This window comes from Tupaia chinensis, unplaced genomic scaffold, assembly GCF_000334495.1.
Source record: "Tupaia chinensis unplaced genomic scaffold, TupChi_1.0 Scaffold138400_2, whole genome shotgun sequence".
NCBI lineage: Eukaryota > Metazoa > Chordata > Mammalia > Scandentia > Tupaiidae > Tupaia > Tupaia belangeri.
Genome location: NW_006198298.1, coordinates 499,519 through 515,682, shown reverse-complemented (window position 1 = coordinate 515,682; position 16,164 = coordinate 499,519). Strand labels below are relative to the sequence as shown.

General features: G+C 37.1%; 1 protein-coding gene and 1 pseudogene across 1 annotated transcript in view; one reads left to right on the top strand and one right to left on the bottom strand.

Moving 5' to 3' along the window:
• The window catches only part of RP2 (RP2 activator of ARL3 GTPase), a 46,784-nt gene extending 32,557 nt beyond the window's left edge, over window positions 1–14,227 (top strand). The window contains 2 exon segments of the mRNA XM_006161277.3: window positions 10,221–10,306; window positions 12,630–14,227. Of these exon segments, the coding sequence (XP_006161339.1) occupies window positions 10,221–10,306; window positions 12,630–12,713 (170 nt within the window). The 3' untranslated portion in view covers window positions 12,714–14,227.
• LOC102476698 (ELAV-like protein 1 pseudogene) lies at window positions 597–6,829 on the bottom strand (annotated as a pseudogene).
• Window positions 14,228–16,164: the final 1,937 nt, after the last annotated feature.

The window sequence follows — 16,164 nt, the reverse complement described above, 5'->3', positions numbered from 1 at the left end:
CAACTTCACCTGTAGCATAAGTACCTGATGATATTAACAATTCTTCCATTCCTGTGTCATTATTGTCATATGTTTTAACATTCCATATATTATGGATACCTAATACATTGCTAATACTACTTTGAACTGTCAGTTATTTTTAGAGCAGTTAAAAATATAAGAACGAGCAGGCAATGTGGAAATTAAGGTCCTGGGTTCTACCTGGTTGACTCTGGTTCAAGTTGCAGGCCCAGCAGCTTGAAAATCATACTGGGTGTATATATGGGCATGCCCAAAATTGCAAGAGGAAGAATGGAAGAGAAGGGATTTCAGCATGGCCATTCTCCCTGGTGGGTGATTTCTTCTCGCTTTCGTTCTTTTTCTTTCTTTCTGGCAAGCGCACGCACCCTACAGCAAAAACCTCTCCAGTAAAAAAAAAAAAAAAAAAATTAAATAAATAAGAAAAATATAGATCATATATTACTAGTGATCCTGGAGCAGAAGAATGCCATGGCCCTTTTAAAATGTAACTCCTATTACTCTGGTTGTTGTGAGGCACAAGCAGAGAGACCAGTTAGGAGGCTGTTACTATAATCTGCTTGAGACGTGATGGTGACTTAGTCCAAGGTCATATTATGTAACTCAAAACTGTTTGCTAGATAAGACATCTGGGAATCTTTTTTGTCTACTTCAACATCACAATTTTTCATGACAGCTAAAATATTTAAAGTTACTACAACCTTTTTGAATAAGATATTCACATTAAAACACTAAAAACATGACCAGTGATCCTTGTGGATCTTATAGTTTGGTTTGAAAGAATCATAGTCATTGTAGTCATCATTAAATAGACAAGTAGGACTGTTTAAAAAGTATGTAGTTTTAAAGATTATTCATATGTGTTAAAATTCTTTTTGCAAATTTTCAAATGTACTATCTGTGTTCAGAAGTAGAGAGTACATGGGGCCAGCAGATGGCATAATGGTTACGTTGCTGGACCCCCACAGAGTCCACCACGGTTTGAGTCGGTTTGAGTCCCGGACCTGGTGGCTTGAAACTCACACCAGGCACGTGTGCATGTGTACTCAAGATCCTGAGAGGAGACTAGAGAAAAAGGGATTGTGGTGTGGCCATTGCCTCTTGGGGGTGATTCCTTGCTTCCTGTCTCTCTGTCTCTCTCTGTTTCTCTGGCAAGCACACGTGCCCTACTGCAAAAATCTCTCTGGGAAATAAAAAGTAGAGAATACAGTGGACCATGTGTACCCACCCCAGATCCATCCTTTTTTTTTTTTTTTTTTTTTTTGCCATGCTTTAAAAAAATCCATTATCAAGACCAGAAAATGACATAATGGTTATGTTGCTAAACTCCCACATGGCCAGTCACACTTCAAGTCCCAGACCCAGCAGCTTAAAACTCACACTGGGCATGTGTACATGCATGCCCTAAATCCTGAGAGGGGAATGGAGGAGAAGGAATTGTGATGTGGCCATCCCTCCAAGGGGTGATTACTCACTCTCTGTCTCTCCAGAGAGCACACATGCCCGGTAGCAAAAATCTCTCTTAAAAAAAATCCATTATCTCTTTTTTGGCTAAAATATTTTAATCAAATTTTGATTTTTCCTATCATTTCATGCTTAAATGTGAAAGGAATTCAAAATATTCATGGGAAAATTAAACTATGAGTTTTGGTGCAAAAGAAAATTTGAAATCCATGCATAATTTTTTTCATAATGTGATTTTCATGAACTTTTTGAAGATCTGTCATATTTTAGTGACTGTCTTAAAACAAAATTAAAAACAGATCATTTATTAAGTAACCACAATACATTATCACATCTTACAGAATAATTTTTTACTATAGAAATTTCTCTAATTCTCTAAAACTTTTTTTAATGCCAGAGAATACATGTATGTGGGGAGAAGGGACTCCCAAAAGGGCCTCCAATCCTTTTTGCTCCAGTTCTTCATTCTGTAAGGATCCTGGGAAAACATGCACCTGATGTATTTTTCATGCTATTGGGGCAGGGACCTCTGATCAGCAATATGGGATCCATCTTCATCTGCATAGTTTTGTTTTTGCTATAGGGTGCGCGCACTTGCCAGGAAGACAGAGAGAGACAGAGAGACAGAAAGTGAGAAATCACCGCCTGGGGCAGGGGGCAGGGATGGCCATGCCACAATCCCTTCTCCTCCATTCTTCTCTTGGGATCTTGGGCATGCATACACACGCGCTCAGTATGAGTTTAAGCCACCAGGTCCAGGACTCGAACCACGGTCGACTACATGGGAGTCCAGTAACATAGCCATTACACTAACTGCTGGTCCCGTCTGCATAGTTTTTTTAACTGCTGTGCTATGGAGCTGCCCCTGAAATAGTTCTTTATGTATTTTTACAGTTAACCCAGAACTACAGTAGGGCCACTCATTGTATTTGGTCATTTTGTATCATATCTTTTCTTTTCTTTTCTTTTCTTTTTTTTTGAGAGGTTTTTGCTATAGAGTGCGTGCACTCGCCAGATAGACAGAGAGAGACAGAGAGACAGAGAGACAGAAAGCGAGAAATTACCCCTCAGGGGGGATGGCCACCCTGCAATCCCTTCTCCTCCATTCTCCTCTCGGGATCTTGGGCATGCACTCACACGCGCCCGGCGCTAGTTTAAGCCACCGGGTCCGGGACTCGAACCACGGTCGACTACGTGGGAGTCCAGCGACATAGCCATTATGCTAACTGCTGGTCCCCATATCTTTTCTTAATCAAAAACAGATATTTCCCATTTTGCTTTTGTTTCATGCCTTTGTCTCTTTTTATTATTGTTTTTAATAATTTTGACTCTTTTTTTTCTTAATTGCCAGAGGTCATGTGCACTTGCCAGAGAAAGAATGCACAAATGGGGTGTGGTCATGCTGCAATCCTTTTTCGTCCAATTCTCCATCCCATCAGGATTTTGGCCATGCGTAATTATATCCCTGACATGTTACTTAGGCTGCCTAAGCCAAGATTCAAACCACAGTAGGCCATGTGGGATCTGGCTCTCTTAACCACTGAAATAAGGGGCCAGTCCCCATGTCTTTGTCTTGTGAAAAAAAACTTTATCAGTTGTCCTATAGCATTCAAGGAGTTTAATGTTTCTTTACATTTATTTTATTTTTTATAAGTAATTATTTATTTAACTTTACTTATGCACTCATTGATTTTAATTTGACCAGAGAGGGACAGAGAGAGAGAGAGGGAAAGTGAGAAAGCAAGCCACCAGGTCCAGGACTCGAATGACAGTTGGCCATGTGGGAGTCCAGTGCCCTGTTTCTTTACATTTCTTGTAGACTAGAAGTTATTGTGTTGTCAGGAAAGTCATGATGGATTTTTCATAGAAAACAGAAAAGTAGAGACCAGCAGTTGGTGTAATGGCTGTGTCGCTGGACTCCCATGTAGTCGACCGCGGTTCAAGTCCCAGACTCAGTGGCTTAAACTTGCACCTGCATGTGCCTAAGATCCCGAGAGGAGAATGGAGGAGAAGGGATTGCGACATGGCATCCTCCCTCGGGAGGTGATTTCTCGCTTTCTGTCTCTCTATTTCTCTCTGGTGAGAGCACGTGCCCTATAGCAAAAACTGTCCAAAAATATATATATTTTATGACTTTTCTCACAGCATAACAGATTAAAGCTTGTTTTACACTGGTTTTTTTGTTTGTTTGTTTGTTTTTTGGTAAGAATACTTTATAGGTGGCATTATTTCCTCTTGCTTTTAAATGAGAAGGCACATAATGTTTGTTGCTTAGCTTGATCAGTGGGTTCTGGTGGTAAGACTTATCATTTTAGAGATCCTGTCAGCCTGTGGGATGCTAAAACCATTGATTATTGCTTGAAACCCTACTTCAGTAGGAATTACAAAGTGATCATTTTCTAATTGTGTCACTACCTCTACATTTATTAATTGGTTTATTACCTGTCAATGATAATGTGTATAGTATCCTCAACTGGACTGGTGTGAGGTGTAGTTCATGTTGGGTAAATTCTCTTTATAAGCTAAATAATGTATAGCGATTGAATGTATAAATAATAATAATAAATACAGTTTTAAAAATTGGATGTTAATGGGGCTTCTCCTTGTACACTAGAGCTGTTTGGTTAACTTGAAATATGCTTTCTATAAAAGAGCAGAATAAAGGGAAAATATGCACCAGTTTTCAGAATAATGAATTTGGTACCCTGGCAACCTCCAATGGTATCCAGTGAGTTTTTGTTTCTCTCACTCTCTTTTTTCTAGATATCATTATAAACTCATGACTTTTTATATATTCAGTATGTTTTAATAAAACACCATCATTATTTCTTCTGATCTCACTGTTTCTCATCTCTGGCCATTGGGAGCCCTATCATACTGGCTTTGTGTCCTTTTGATATAACCCCATTGGCCTTTGATAGCTTCGTTGCTTGTTTTTTACTAGCAAAATAAAATCAAATTAAATGGTCTTAAATGCCAAAATAAAAACAAATGAAAAATACAGAAAGGCAGAAGAAAATTAACAGGAACAGAACAACCCAAAATGTCAAGGCAGTTATGAAGAGATCTTTTAGAGTTAATCTTTAAAAAAACAAATCAAAGGTCTTTGTTAATGGATAACTGGCAAGAAGTAAGTGCTTTTCTGCTAAGTGTTCATAGAAAAGCAAAATTCCAAAACAAAATCTGACTAAAATAGGAAAAACACACACACACACACACACACTAGCACTCCTAAGAAGGTATGCAAGAAATACAATGCCAAAATGTTTATGTATTATTAAAAAATAGAGTGGGACTAGCAGATGACATAGTGGTTACATCACTGGGTTCTCACATGGCCTACTGTGGTTCAAGTCCCAGACCCAGTGACTTGAAAATCACACTGGGCACATGTGCATGCATGCTGAAGGAGGAAAGTGGAGAAGGGATTGTGGAAGGCCTCCCCCAGAGGGTGATTTCTCTATTTCCCTCTCACCGTGTCCGTTTCTCTCTCCAATAAGCACATGTGCCTTCAGGCAAAAACCTCAAAAAAATAGAGAGAGCTACCATTTGCATTCAAGCTATTTTAAATGCTTTCAGATACTGGCCAAGTTATGGGGAACGACAGTATCCAGCATGTGGGGTACTGTGCATGCAATGTGTGGACAGAAATTTGGAATGGCGGAGTAACAACATATCTTCAGGCATGCCTGGAGCCTGCATCTGACTCTGGAATATACTGGAGTTTCCCTAAAACTCTCTGGTCTGTTCCTGTGTGTGCCTGGGCTTATTTAACACGTTGATGTCCTTCTCTGGAGGGCTCGGCCAGGCATGCAGCCTCCTTTCCCAGTCACAGCCCCATCAGATGAACCAGTGGCTTACCCCGGGACCGCTCTGCGGAGCCCGGAACTGAGTAAGCAGGAGGTGACTGTAGGACCTGCTTGGAAAGCAATTTCCTCTCAGCCAATACACAAATCATTTAAAATGTTGAAGTGGTTGAGGATGTACAACTCAACATCTAATATCTCTAGATTCCAACTAAAACTAAAAGATCATATATATGTTTTTTTTCTTAGCCAGTTTGTGGCGACACTGAATATAACAAGCATTAGACAGTCTTAGAAATTAAAGCATGCTTCTATTTCATCATTCAGAGGGACTAGTAGTCAGTGCAGACTACTTTAGGTTTCTGTCTAATATATATTTTAAAATAAATACCTCAGGAAATTCAAAATTGGTCTAACTGTGGGATCTCAAACATTTTGAGCATGATTGTTGTTCCCCAGAATATGAAAACCAACCTGTTCATTTCTCATTTAGACAAGACAAGTACTTGTGAAAATTGGTGCAAAATGCATTGTACAGTAACAAAAAAGTACAACTTCTTCACTCTTAATTATTACATACCAAAAAAAAAAAGTTTGAGTGAGTTATTTGTGGGACTTGTTTTTAAAGGAAACCTGTCCCCCAGGCAGTAGCTGTTCTGACTTGTTATTGCCATTGCAGTTTCGTTGTTGTTTGCCATTATCACAAAACCAAACCTCTTACACTTGTTGGTGTTGAAATTGTGAATCACTTTCACATTGGTGACAGTGCCAAAGGGGCCATATATCTGCCTTTATGAGTATCTTGCCTAAGGTTATAAATGAAGATGTATCAGCCTGAAGAGAAGTTTCCCAGCATACTGACACCAGAAAACCCAGCTCATGTGGTCTGTACCCATAGGGGAGAACCTGATTCTCTGCACCTAGTGATCAATAGGGCCTCCGAACTGTCTAGTCAGCAAAGGTAGTGTTGGGAGAGAAGTGCCATGTTTTTGTTCTGGTTAAGATTGACCGTGAACATCATTGTAATGGGCTTAGAGGAACCTGGGAGTTTATGACCATTGAGATTGGCCTCTTCTGCTTCCCACTGTTGGTCAAGCTAGATAAACACAGCCCCTCTGGACAAACCTGTGGTCTGATCACCAGGACCCATGAGTTGATTCATTCCTACTCAGAGAACACACCTTCCGTATCCTTCTGGGTCATGGTCTTCCAGAGCCCCCTGATGTACAAGTTCTCATCTTTGATAACCTTGGAGCTCGTGCACACGTGCATCTTAATGGTCTTTGACTGGAGCCTCAGGCCATTCAGCATTGAGTACATTGTGTCCTTCACAGTCATGTGATTCACAAAGCCATACCTCAAGCTGTGTCCTACCACTTTATCCCAAATGAGTTTTTCAGATTCAGCTTCAATAATACTGCTGTATAGACTTTGTAAGTCATCTTGGGACATGTTCTTAGGGAGGTAGTTGACAGTTGAATTCATTCTCCCAATGTCATCCTGCAGTCTTTGACTACGTGGTCTTCATAACCATTAGACATTGTATTTTTTTTTCTTTTTTTGTTTTTAGAGAGATTTTTGCTATATGGAGCATGCATTCACCAGAGAAGCAGAGACAGAAAGCAAGAAATCACCTCCCAGGGAGGATGGCCATGCCACATTCCCTTCTCCATTCTTCTCTCAGGATTTTGGGCACAGACACACACACACACACACACACACACACACACACACACACACATGCCTGACATGAATTTTAAGCTGCCAGGTCCAGGACTCAAACCATGGTTGACTACGTGGTGTCCAGCAATGTAACGATTATGCCACCTGCTGGTCCCTAGACATGGTATTTTCTAAAGATCTAAACGCAAGCAGGAGGGCCCAGGGCTGCTCCAGGATGGGTGGCAGTGGTGCTAACAGCTCTGCTAGGCCTCGGTCGCAATGGAGGCAGCAATAGCTTCTCTTCAGTGTGCATGACTACCCTGGCCCATGGCCTAGACTGCTTTTTGATTATTTTTTCTTTTTCTTTTTTTTAGGAGGTTTTTACTATAGGGCATGTGCGCTCACCAGACAGAGAGACAGATAGAGAGATAGAAAGCGAGAAATCACCCCCTGTTGGGGGCGGGGGCACACCGCAATCCCTCCTCCTCCATTCTCCTCTCGGGATCTTGGGCATGCATGCACACGCGCCCAGCATGAGTTTAAGCCACCAGGTCCGGAACGCGAACCGCGGTCGACTACGTGGGAGTCCAGCAACATAGCCATGACACTAACTGCTGGTCCCCCTTGTGATTACTTTTTGATTCAACATGTTCCAGGTTGAACTTAGTGCATTTCTTGCCACAAACATGGAACCATCCATTTTTCTAATATGACTTAGTTCGGATTGGTTGGTTGGTTGGTTATTTGTTTGTTTATTTATTTGTTTCTTTGTTAATTATTTTAGTTGTCAGAAAACACCCCTCCAATGGAGCTTTGTCATGCTGCAATAATTTTTCTTCATTTTCTCCTTCCCATCAGGATTTTGGGAATGAACACACATGCACCCAGCATATTTTTTAGGCAACTAGGGCCAGACATGTGGAATCCTCCTCTCCATACACTGTACTCAACTGCTGTGCTGCAAAGCCTACCCAAGATGACTTACTACTTTTAAGTGGGAAATTATTTTTATTTTTGGTGGTGGGGAGGGAGTGATATTTAGAAACATATATTAGAGATTATGTATTACTACTGGGCTGTCATTTCATTTAGGGTTTTTCAGTGGTCATAGCTAGAAACTTTTTTTAAGAAAGGAAAAAAGATCATGAGTTCACATTGACCTTTTAAAATGGAAATTTAAGATTCTATGCTTTTCTTTTGCTTTATTATAAAATGTATTAGAGGCCCTTCACTTTCAAGCACATTCCAACCTTGCCAGTCAGATCTTTCATTTTTAATGGGAATTTTTAAACATTAAAAATAGTATAATGAATTCCCATACCTACCTACATCTACCTTTAATAATTATTAACTCATAGTCAGTATAAAGCTTTTTTCTTGAATTTTATAATTTTAGATTTATAATACTTTTATCTGAAAACCTTGGATTTTTACAGTATTATCAGTTCATTTGCTTTGACTTATCCTGTAACTTGCATGTCATAGTTTCAGAATAGCAGCAAATTTTACTACTAAAAATGAGATTACTGAATGAAGCTTTAAGATTTCTTTCTTTTTTGTCCTTAGACTATCTACCACTGAGGGTATACAGGCAAAATATTACCTAGTAAGGTTGGTTGGAATACTTTTGTCTTTGTGGTCATACTACTTACTAACTTACACAGCTAGACTCATTTGTTTGTTTTTATTTTTAGAGACTGCTTTTTTCAATTGTGTTTTTTTATTTAATGTTGTTTTGTTGAAGTAATTGCATGCTATCAATATAAAAATTATATGACAAGGGACATTCAGCTAAGTTTCATGTCCATCCTTATCCCCTCTACCTTGCCCCATCTCTACTCCTATAAGTGACATTTTTTGTGTTTTTCTTCCTTAATATTTATATTTTTATATCAGAATCAAACTTTCTGAAGCGATTTATGGGTTGGCGTAGGCACTCCGATATAAGAAGCTTTTTCTATAAGCCTCCCTTTAGAATTGTTCCCCCTTGAAACTCCTTCATCTTTTGTTTTGTTTAATACCTTCTTATTACATACCTTGTCCACAGAGCCTTGCTGAGAGCAAGAAACCAGCTACCTTTTCTTTACCCAGTACTTATCTAGATCTATTCACTGTGATGATAAATAAAACTCATGCTTTAATTCATTCTCTGCATCTAAGTGTACAGCTGATTGTTACATATCCTGCCTTTTCTGTATTAAGTCAGAAGCCTGCAATTATTTTGGTGCCCAGTATAGTGTGACCTTTTCTTTCTCATTCTTGTGCCTTGTCCTGTGGTACATGACTCTGTTCAGCTTAGTATTTCATATTCATTCACCTTAGTATTTCATTACTTCATACTTCATTATTCTGTGTTGTTTTGTATTTGTTTGATGGGTTTACATCTTTTTCCAGGAGATTTATGATTTCCTGGGGGTCAGGACTTCTTTGTCACTGTAGGAGACAAAAAACAAATCTATTAGGAATATAGTAATAGTTAAATAAATGTTAACCAAATGGAAGGGTATATTTTGCTTGGCTAACATATGGTTATGCTTGCCACCAATTTGACACCACTAATGCCAGTGCTACATTCCAATCCAAGCTGACCAAAGATTAAATCATGTATCTTTACCCCAGGATTTGAAGTATGGTTGGTTGTAAAAGTGTTCAAATTTATGTATGGAAAGGAAGCACAAAAATTCAATTCAGGGGATTAAAAAATAGAAACTTGGTCTTTGTTTCTAGAATGTAGCTTTAAAATACACTTAAGGAAAATATTTTCAGATGGCCATTACTTTTGGTGCCTGGCCTCAATTCCTATTTGGCTTAGCTCCATTATTGGTTGCTCAGAACTTGGCTGGTAAGTAAGGGTTGGAAGCAAGACTGGCTGCCTGGCAAAACCTACTTATGTTGACTTGGATTGCTTTTGATCTTATTTGCTATTTTGTCAACTCTTCTTTGTACTGGTAAATGCATGGAGTTTCTGAGGTTTTTTTAATAGAAGAATGAAAACCGGAAAAGCCAGACTATTTACAGCACCTGGAAAATATGACACTAGTCCTCCTATAGCATTGAAGCTACTCATCATGTGAAGAGACTCTATATTAATTTGATTTGTGATTAGAGTAGGAAGAAACCGAGGTGATCTTTCCTGTCTGTTTACTTTCCTCTTCCTTTTCTCTCACCCCCAAAGGAGATGCTGGGGATTCTTTAGGGAAGAATTAAAAGATTAATTTTAGAATTTATTTGTATTCATGTTAAGAAAATACTTCTTGGGTTTGCTTATAGGTCCTGTTATCGGCTTGGAGTTTAATGGAGATGGTGTCGTAGAAGGATGTCAACTTATTGTAAATGAAATATTCAGTGGGACCAAGGTATATGATTTAATTGACATATTTTAATCTGAACTTTGATTTTATGTTCTCTCTCTTTTTTAAGTTTATTCATTTGTTTATTTCATGAAAGTGAGAGAGAGAGAGAGATAAAGAAAGAGACTGATTGTTAACAGACAATCATAAGTTTAAAAATTAGACCTTCTTAACCAGGTCTAACATTGATCCTCTTGCTAGCATTCCCAGCCAACCAGGATCAGAGGTACACAAAGGAACCCAGCATGTACATCTCCTCTTTCTTACAATCAAATAGTACTTTTAATTCTGGAGTTACTTGATATTAAAACAAATAAATAAAAAGCTGATCATGATTTTTAGAATCTATAATAACTAATTGGGAACTAAGTTTTTTTTTTCTTTCTTTCTTTCTTTCTTTTTTTGCCAGACTGAAACTTTATTTGCATAGAATAATTATGTAATAAAAATCTACTTATTAAAAATATCTAATAGCACATATATTTCTCAAGCAAAAAGTCTCATGGAGGGGTCAGCTCCATGGCACAGCAGTAATTTCCTACAGTTTCTCTCTAGGAGGGACCAGCCAGTGGCATGGTAGTTAAGATGACTAGATCCCACAAGGCCAGCTGAGTAATTTGAGTCTTGGACCTGGCAGCTTGAAAAACATGCTGGGCATGTGCACATGTATGCCCAAAAATCCTAAAAGGAGAGGTGGAGGAAAAGGGATTGTAACATGACCATGCCCCATGGTGAGTTCAAGTGCCCTCTGGCAAAATTTTAAAAAAAGGAAGACAGAAACTGGATCTCACATGGATCAAATCTCCAGCCAGATTGACCTGAAACATCCCGGGCACATGCACAAGTGCCCAAGATCTGATAGACTAGAATACTAGAGGAAAGGGATTGCAGCATGACTAGACCCTGTAAAGGGTGCTCCTCCCTCTATCCCTCCATCTCCCAGTCTCTCTCTCACTCTTACGTAGATGCACACATACTCAATCATGGATGAAGAAGAAAAGTCTCATCAAATGTCTCTGAGCCCTTGCATTTTTAAAAATGCTAGTATGTTGGAAAATATTTCATTTCTAAGATTATATTCTTTTTATTTTTTTTGGAGAGGTTTTTGCTATAGGGCGTGTGTGCTCGCCAGACAGATAGAGACAGAGAGACAGAAAGCGAGAAATCTCCCCCCAGGGGGGATGGCCATGCCGCAATCCCTTCTCCTCCATTCTCCTCTCGGGATCTTGGGCACACACGCACATGCGCCTGGCGTGAGTTTTAAGCCACCGGGTCAGGGACGCGAACCGCAGTCGACTGTGGGAGTCCAGCGACATAGCCATTATGCTAACTGTTGGTCCCTCTAAGATTATATTCTTTAGACAGATTATTCTGTTGCCCAGAGTTCATTTTTATTAATTTAGTAATGATTCACCAAAAATTGAACTTGAGGTATATCTAGAAATTTTTACATGTAGGCATTTTCTAAGTATGTTCATGAAGTTGCTGTATCTAAGAATTTCAGATGTAAATAAGATAACTTAAAAATCAAACATATAAAAGAGAATTAAATGAGTAAATATGTAATTGACTTTTTTTGGATAAATACCCGAGAGAATAATTTTGGTTTTATCTTCTAATTTAACTGATGGTTCCTTGAACTTGAGATTTTAAAGTATTCTTTTCTATACCATTTTATCATCACAGTAGTACCGGAGGCAAGGGTACATACCAAATTGAATAGAAAAGGAAACTGAGAGATAAAATGGTTATATGATTTGGACTTTTTAGAGCAGAATGATTAAGAGATTATTTAATCCAACTCTCATTTTACAGATACGGAAATTCATCCTACGAAGGTTTATTAATTTGCTAGCATCATATAGCTAGTTTATGATAAAGCTAGACTAGAACCTAGATGTCTTCTAATTCAGGGGTCCCCAAACCTCTGGCCTTCTAGCAATAAGAAGTATAACCTCAAATTTTGCTTCTCAGCCTATCAAGATTTTTATTAGAAAGTAGAGAAAACTAAGTATTCTTAAATAAACTTCCTACTCAGTAGTTTTCATAATATTGAGTGCTATACATTAAACAGCAAACTTCCAGGTGTAATAAAATACAGTTGAAAGCAAAGGCCTAATTATAAGTGTTTTTAAAGAGCTTTATTTACATTATGGCTAATGAAACTATATTAAATGGATCCTGCAGAAAATCTACCAATTAGTTATTATAAGTGATGTACTTGAATTTCTTTCAAATGATAAGCTTGTGACTTTGTTCTGCAGATAATATGGGCTTGGCATTTTGGGGTCATTAGTATTTCTTTTTGTTTACTTTATATTTAAAATAGATGTTTGTATCGGAAAGGAAGGAGACAGCACCTGAAGATGTAGACAGCTTCTACAACTTTGCTGATATACAGATGGGAATATGAAGTTCAGTGTGGAACCAAGGACTTGGTATTGAGCCATTTCCAACTTGTGTATATAGGATTTGATAATTTACTTTTGTGTGTTCACAAATGGTTTTTACTAATGCTAAAATTGTTAAAGTTTATTTTTAAATAAATTGTTGAATACTGCATCAATTCCTTGAGGTTCAAAAACAGTTCATTTAAGTTAGGTAGTTTTAATCAGCTTTTAAAAAATGAATCCACTTGAATATGATTGCAGGGTTTCTTTGTTTTTCCTGTGTAGGATACTTTTTCTTCTACTTTTTTTTTAAATTTCAAAACGGGGTCTTGCTCTGTCACTGTTCTCCTGCTTTAGCCTCCCAAGAAGCTGGAACATGTCTACCTTTTTAAGGTGCGTGTGGGAGGAAATCAAACCTGAGCCTCCCATATGACTTCAGCCTGCTAGCAGCAGCATCTTACCAGCATGTACCACTGCAGCTGGGCTATGATACGCTTACTAAAAAATAAAAGTAGCTAACAGTCCATGGTTTTAATCTTAATGAAATGTTCTTTCAAATTTCTATTAAAACTTTATACTTTCTTCAGTGTTCCAAGATGTTTTTTGAAAAGACATTACATTGCTTATCTTTTTTTTTAAGTTAGAGGGATTTGTTACTAGTTGATCAATTAGAATGAACATATGCACATTTTTTGATGTCTATATATCCAGTTAAATAATTCCTTCCTAGTTGCATTATATTTGCAAATGAGACTTTGTACATGGAGTTGACTTAATATTTTATAAATTGAATTTTTTAATGAAATATAGGCAGCTTTGCAAGTAACTCTACTAACCAATGTTGGTATAGCTATTTAAAAACTACTTTGTAAGTAGTATGACTGTTTGAATAAATTCTACATTTTTTTAGATTTTTAATACAACTGCTAAATGATTCTCCTGCTTCCTGGTAAGAAAACATATGTGCAACTATAAAGCTATGAAAGCCCAATCACCAGCAGTTTTTGAGAAAGTGATTATTGTTTTACCAACTCTTATGGACTGTCTAGAGAATTAGAACAAAACCTTGTGACTTGTAGGTAAGAAATACTTAGGTGTGATGATAAGGTATGCAAATTATTTAAACGCTTGATAAATTGATTTTCATTAGATATGCTGTTCATCAAGTAATCTTCAATATGATAACATTTTGGTTGCTTTAAAGCATTATTTCTCAAATCTGCCTAACTATAATAATTTACCAAGAGCAGGTAAGAGCTACTTCTTCAGAAATCTAAATTGTTGGACCCTGCCTTCAGATGAACAGATCCTGTCTTCAGGGGTAAACTCTGTTTTTAGGAGTACATCATAATGTAATCAGTTCCAAAGGTACTGACAGATCACTCTTGTGAGAAGGTATTGAACCTGCCATCCACATTTACATATGGCAGCTAATAGGAAATCAGTTTTCATAGGTCACTTTTTTTAAAGGTTTTTTCCATGAGACTCATGAGCTTGCCAGAGAGGATAGAGATAGAAAGAAAGTGCGAAATCACCCCCTAGGGGGGATGGCCATGCCGAAATCCCTTTCCCTCTATTCTTATCCTGGAATTTTGAGCACACATGCACACACACACCTGGCAAGAGGTTCAAGCTGCAAGGTCCAGGACTTGAACTTCAGTCAGCCATGTGGGAGTCCAGCGCCTTAGCCACTACACCAACTGCTGGTTCCAGGTCAATTTTTTTTAAGGAATCTAAATTTTAATTCTATTTTGTTAAAACTAAAACACAAAAAAATCCACTTATAAAAATATTTTTTTTATGATTGTTAAAGTTTATTTTCATGTTTAAAATGTTTTTGGATACTTTCAGGAGAATTTATAACTACAACATTGAATTGTGTTTTGATGTACAAAAATAGTACATTAAGACTTTTTCACTTTAAATTTCTAAGTAATATTGAGCACCCATGCTGTGCCTGACCTTGTGCTAACCATTAGCATCGTGTCATTTTAGTTCTTTTATAAGAGCATTCTGTCCTACAAAATCAATATGATGCAAATAAAAATTGGTGACAGGTTTTATATAGTTTTTATCATAATTTACAAATAATTTTGCAAGTAGTGGTCAGAGGGTATTAATATTTTTCTTAATTAAGCTAAATTAAAATATTCTTCTCTGTCATGATTACATTATCAAACACCATTATTCACATTTAAAATAATCATAATACTTTATTTTTCAAGAATAAAATACAATGTTATGCAAAGCTATCAATTGAGTTATTTTACCTATGGTATTTTAGCAAAAACTCAGGAATATAACATATAAAGGACATGGCAATTAAATTTTTTTCACTAAATTTGGTGTCTATTAACCAAAGGCTAAAATTGTATGTTCTTTAGTTAGAGAAGACCTTTTACTCAAGTTTGATTTATCTTTAAGGACAGTCATTGAATTCTGAATGTTTGAAAGGATTTTAAAAAATAAATAGTGCTATGGTGATTGTTTTTATAATTCCAAACTTTGATAGTAATCAGAATATATTATATTTCATTTCTGAATAGCTTTTGAATTCATGAACAAATATTAGCAATGAAAAATTAGTAATTTTATTTAGTTATACATGTTTTAATATATTAGCTTATTTCTCTTGTAGTAATAGTACTGCTGTTTTTGTTTTGCTTCTGTATATTTATATTTAGCTTTTATATGTAATTTATATAGTGTTTATAAAATGTTATTTGTAATAAATGTTGTTAAAAGGAAAATGGCTTAACATCAATTTTTGAAGAATATTTTTAACATACTTTTACTCAGACATGTGTCAAAATTTGACAGATTTTTAAAAAATTATCTTGCCAGGGGGCACACATGCTTACTAGAAAGAGAGAAAGAAAAAACACTTGCTAATGGAGTGTGGTCATGCCACAATTCTCCTCGCCTCCCTTCCGTTTCTCTGTTACATCAGGATTTAAGGCATGTGCACACACACGCCTGGCGTCTTTTTCAAGCCACTGGGGCTGGGATTCAAACCACAGTCGGCCATGTAAGATCTGCATCTGCATCCATATGCACAACTCTTAACCACTGCACTACAAGCTAGCCCTTTACACAATTTTTTAATGTTGTAAGTTATAATAGTCTCATCTACATAATATGTTAATGAGAAATGAGCTCTATGCTGTATGTGTGTACACACAGATACACAGGTGTGCGTATGCACGCATGTGCGTACACATACACACACACACACATAATATACCTTGGAGAAATGCAGAAGAAATAGAAAACTTATTCTAAAGAATTTCCAACATGTGGGATCTTCAAAAAGTTCATGGAAATGCATATTATGAGAAAACTGTATATATCAGGTTCAAAAATATTTTGTAATAAAATAAACTCATACTTTAATTCCATTTTAACATGAACTTTTTGATATCCTCTCATATAATGCTTCCTTTTCTAAAAGGATCACATCTTACTGTGATTGAA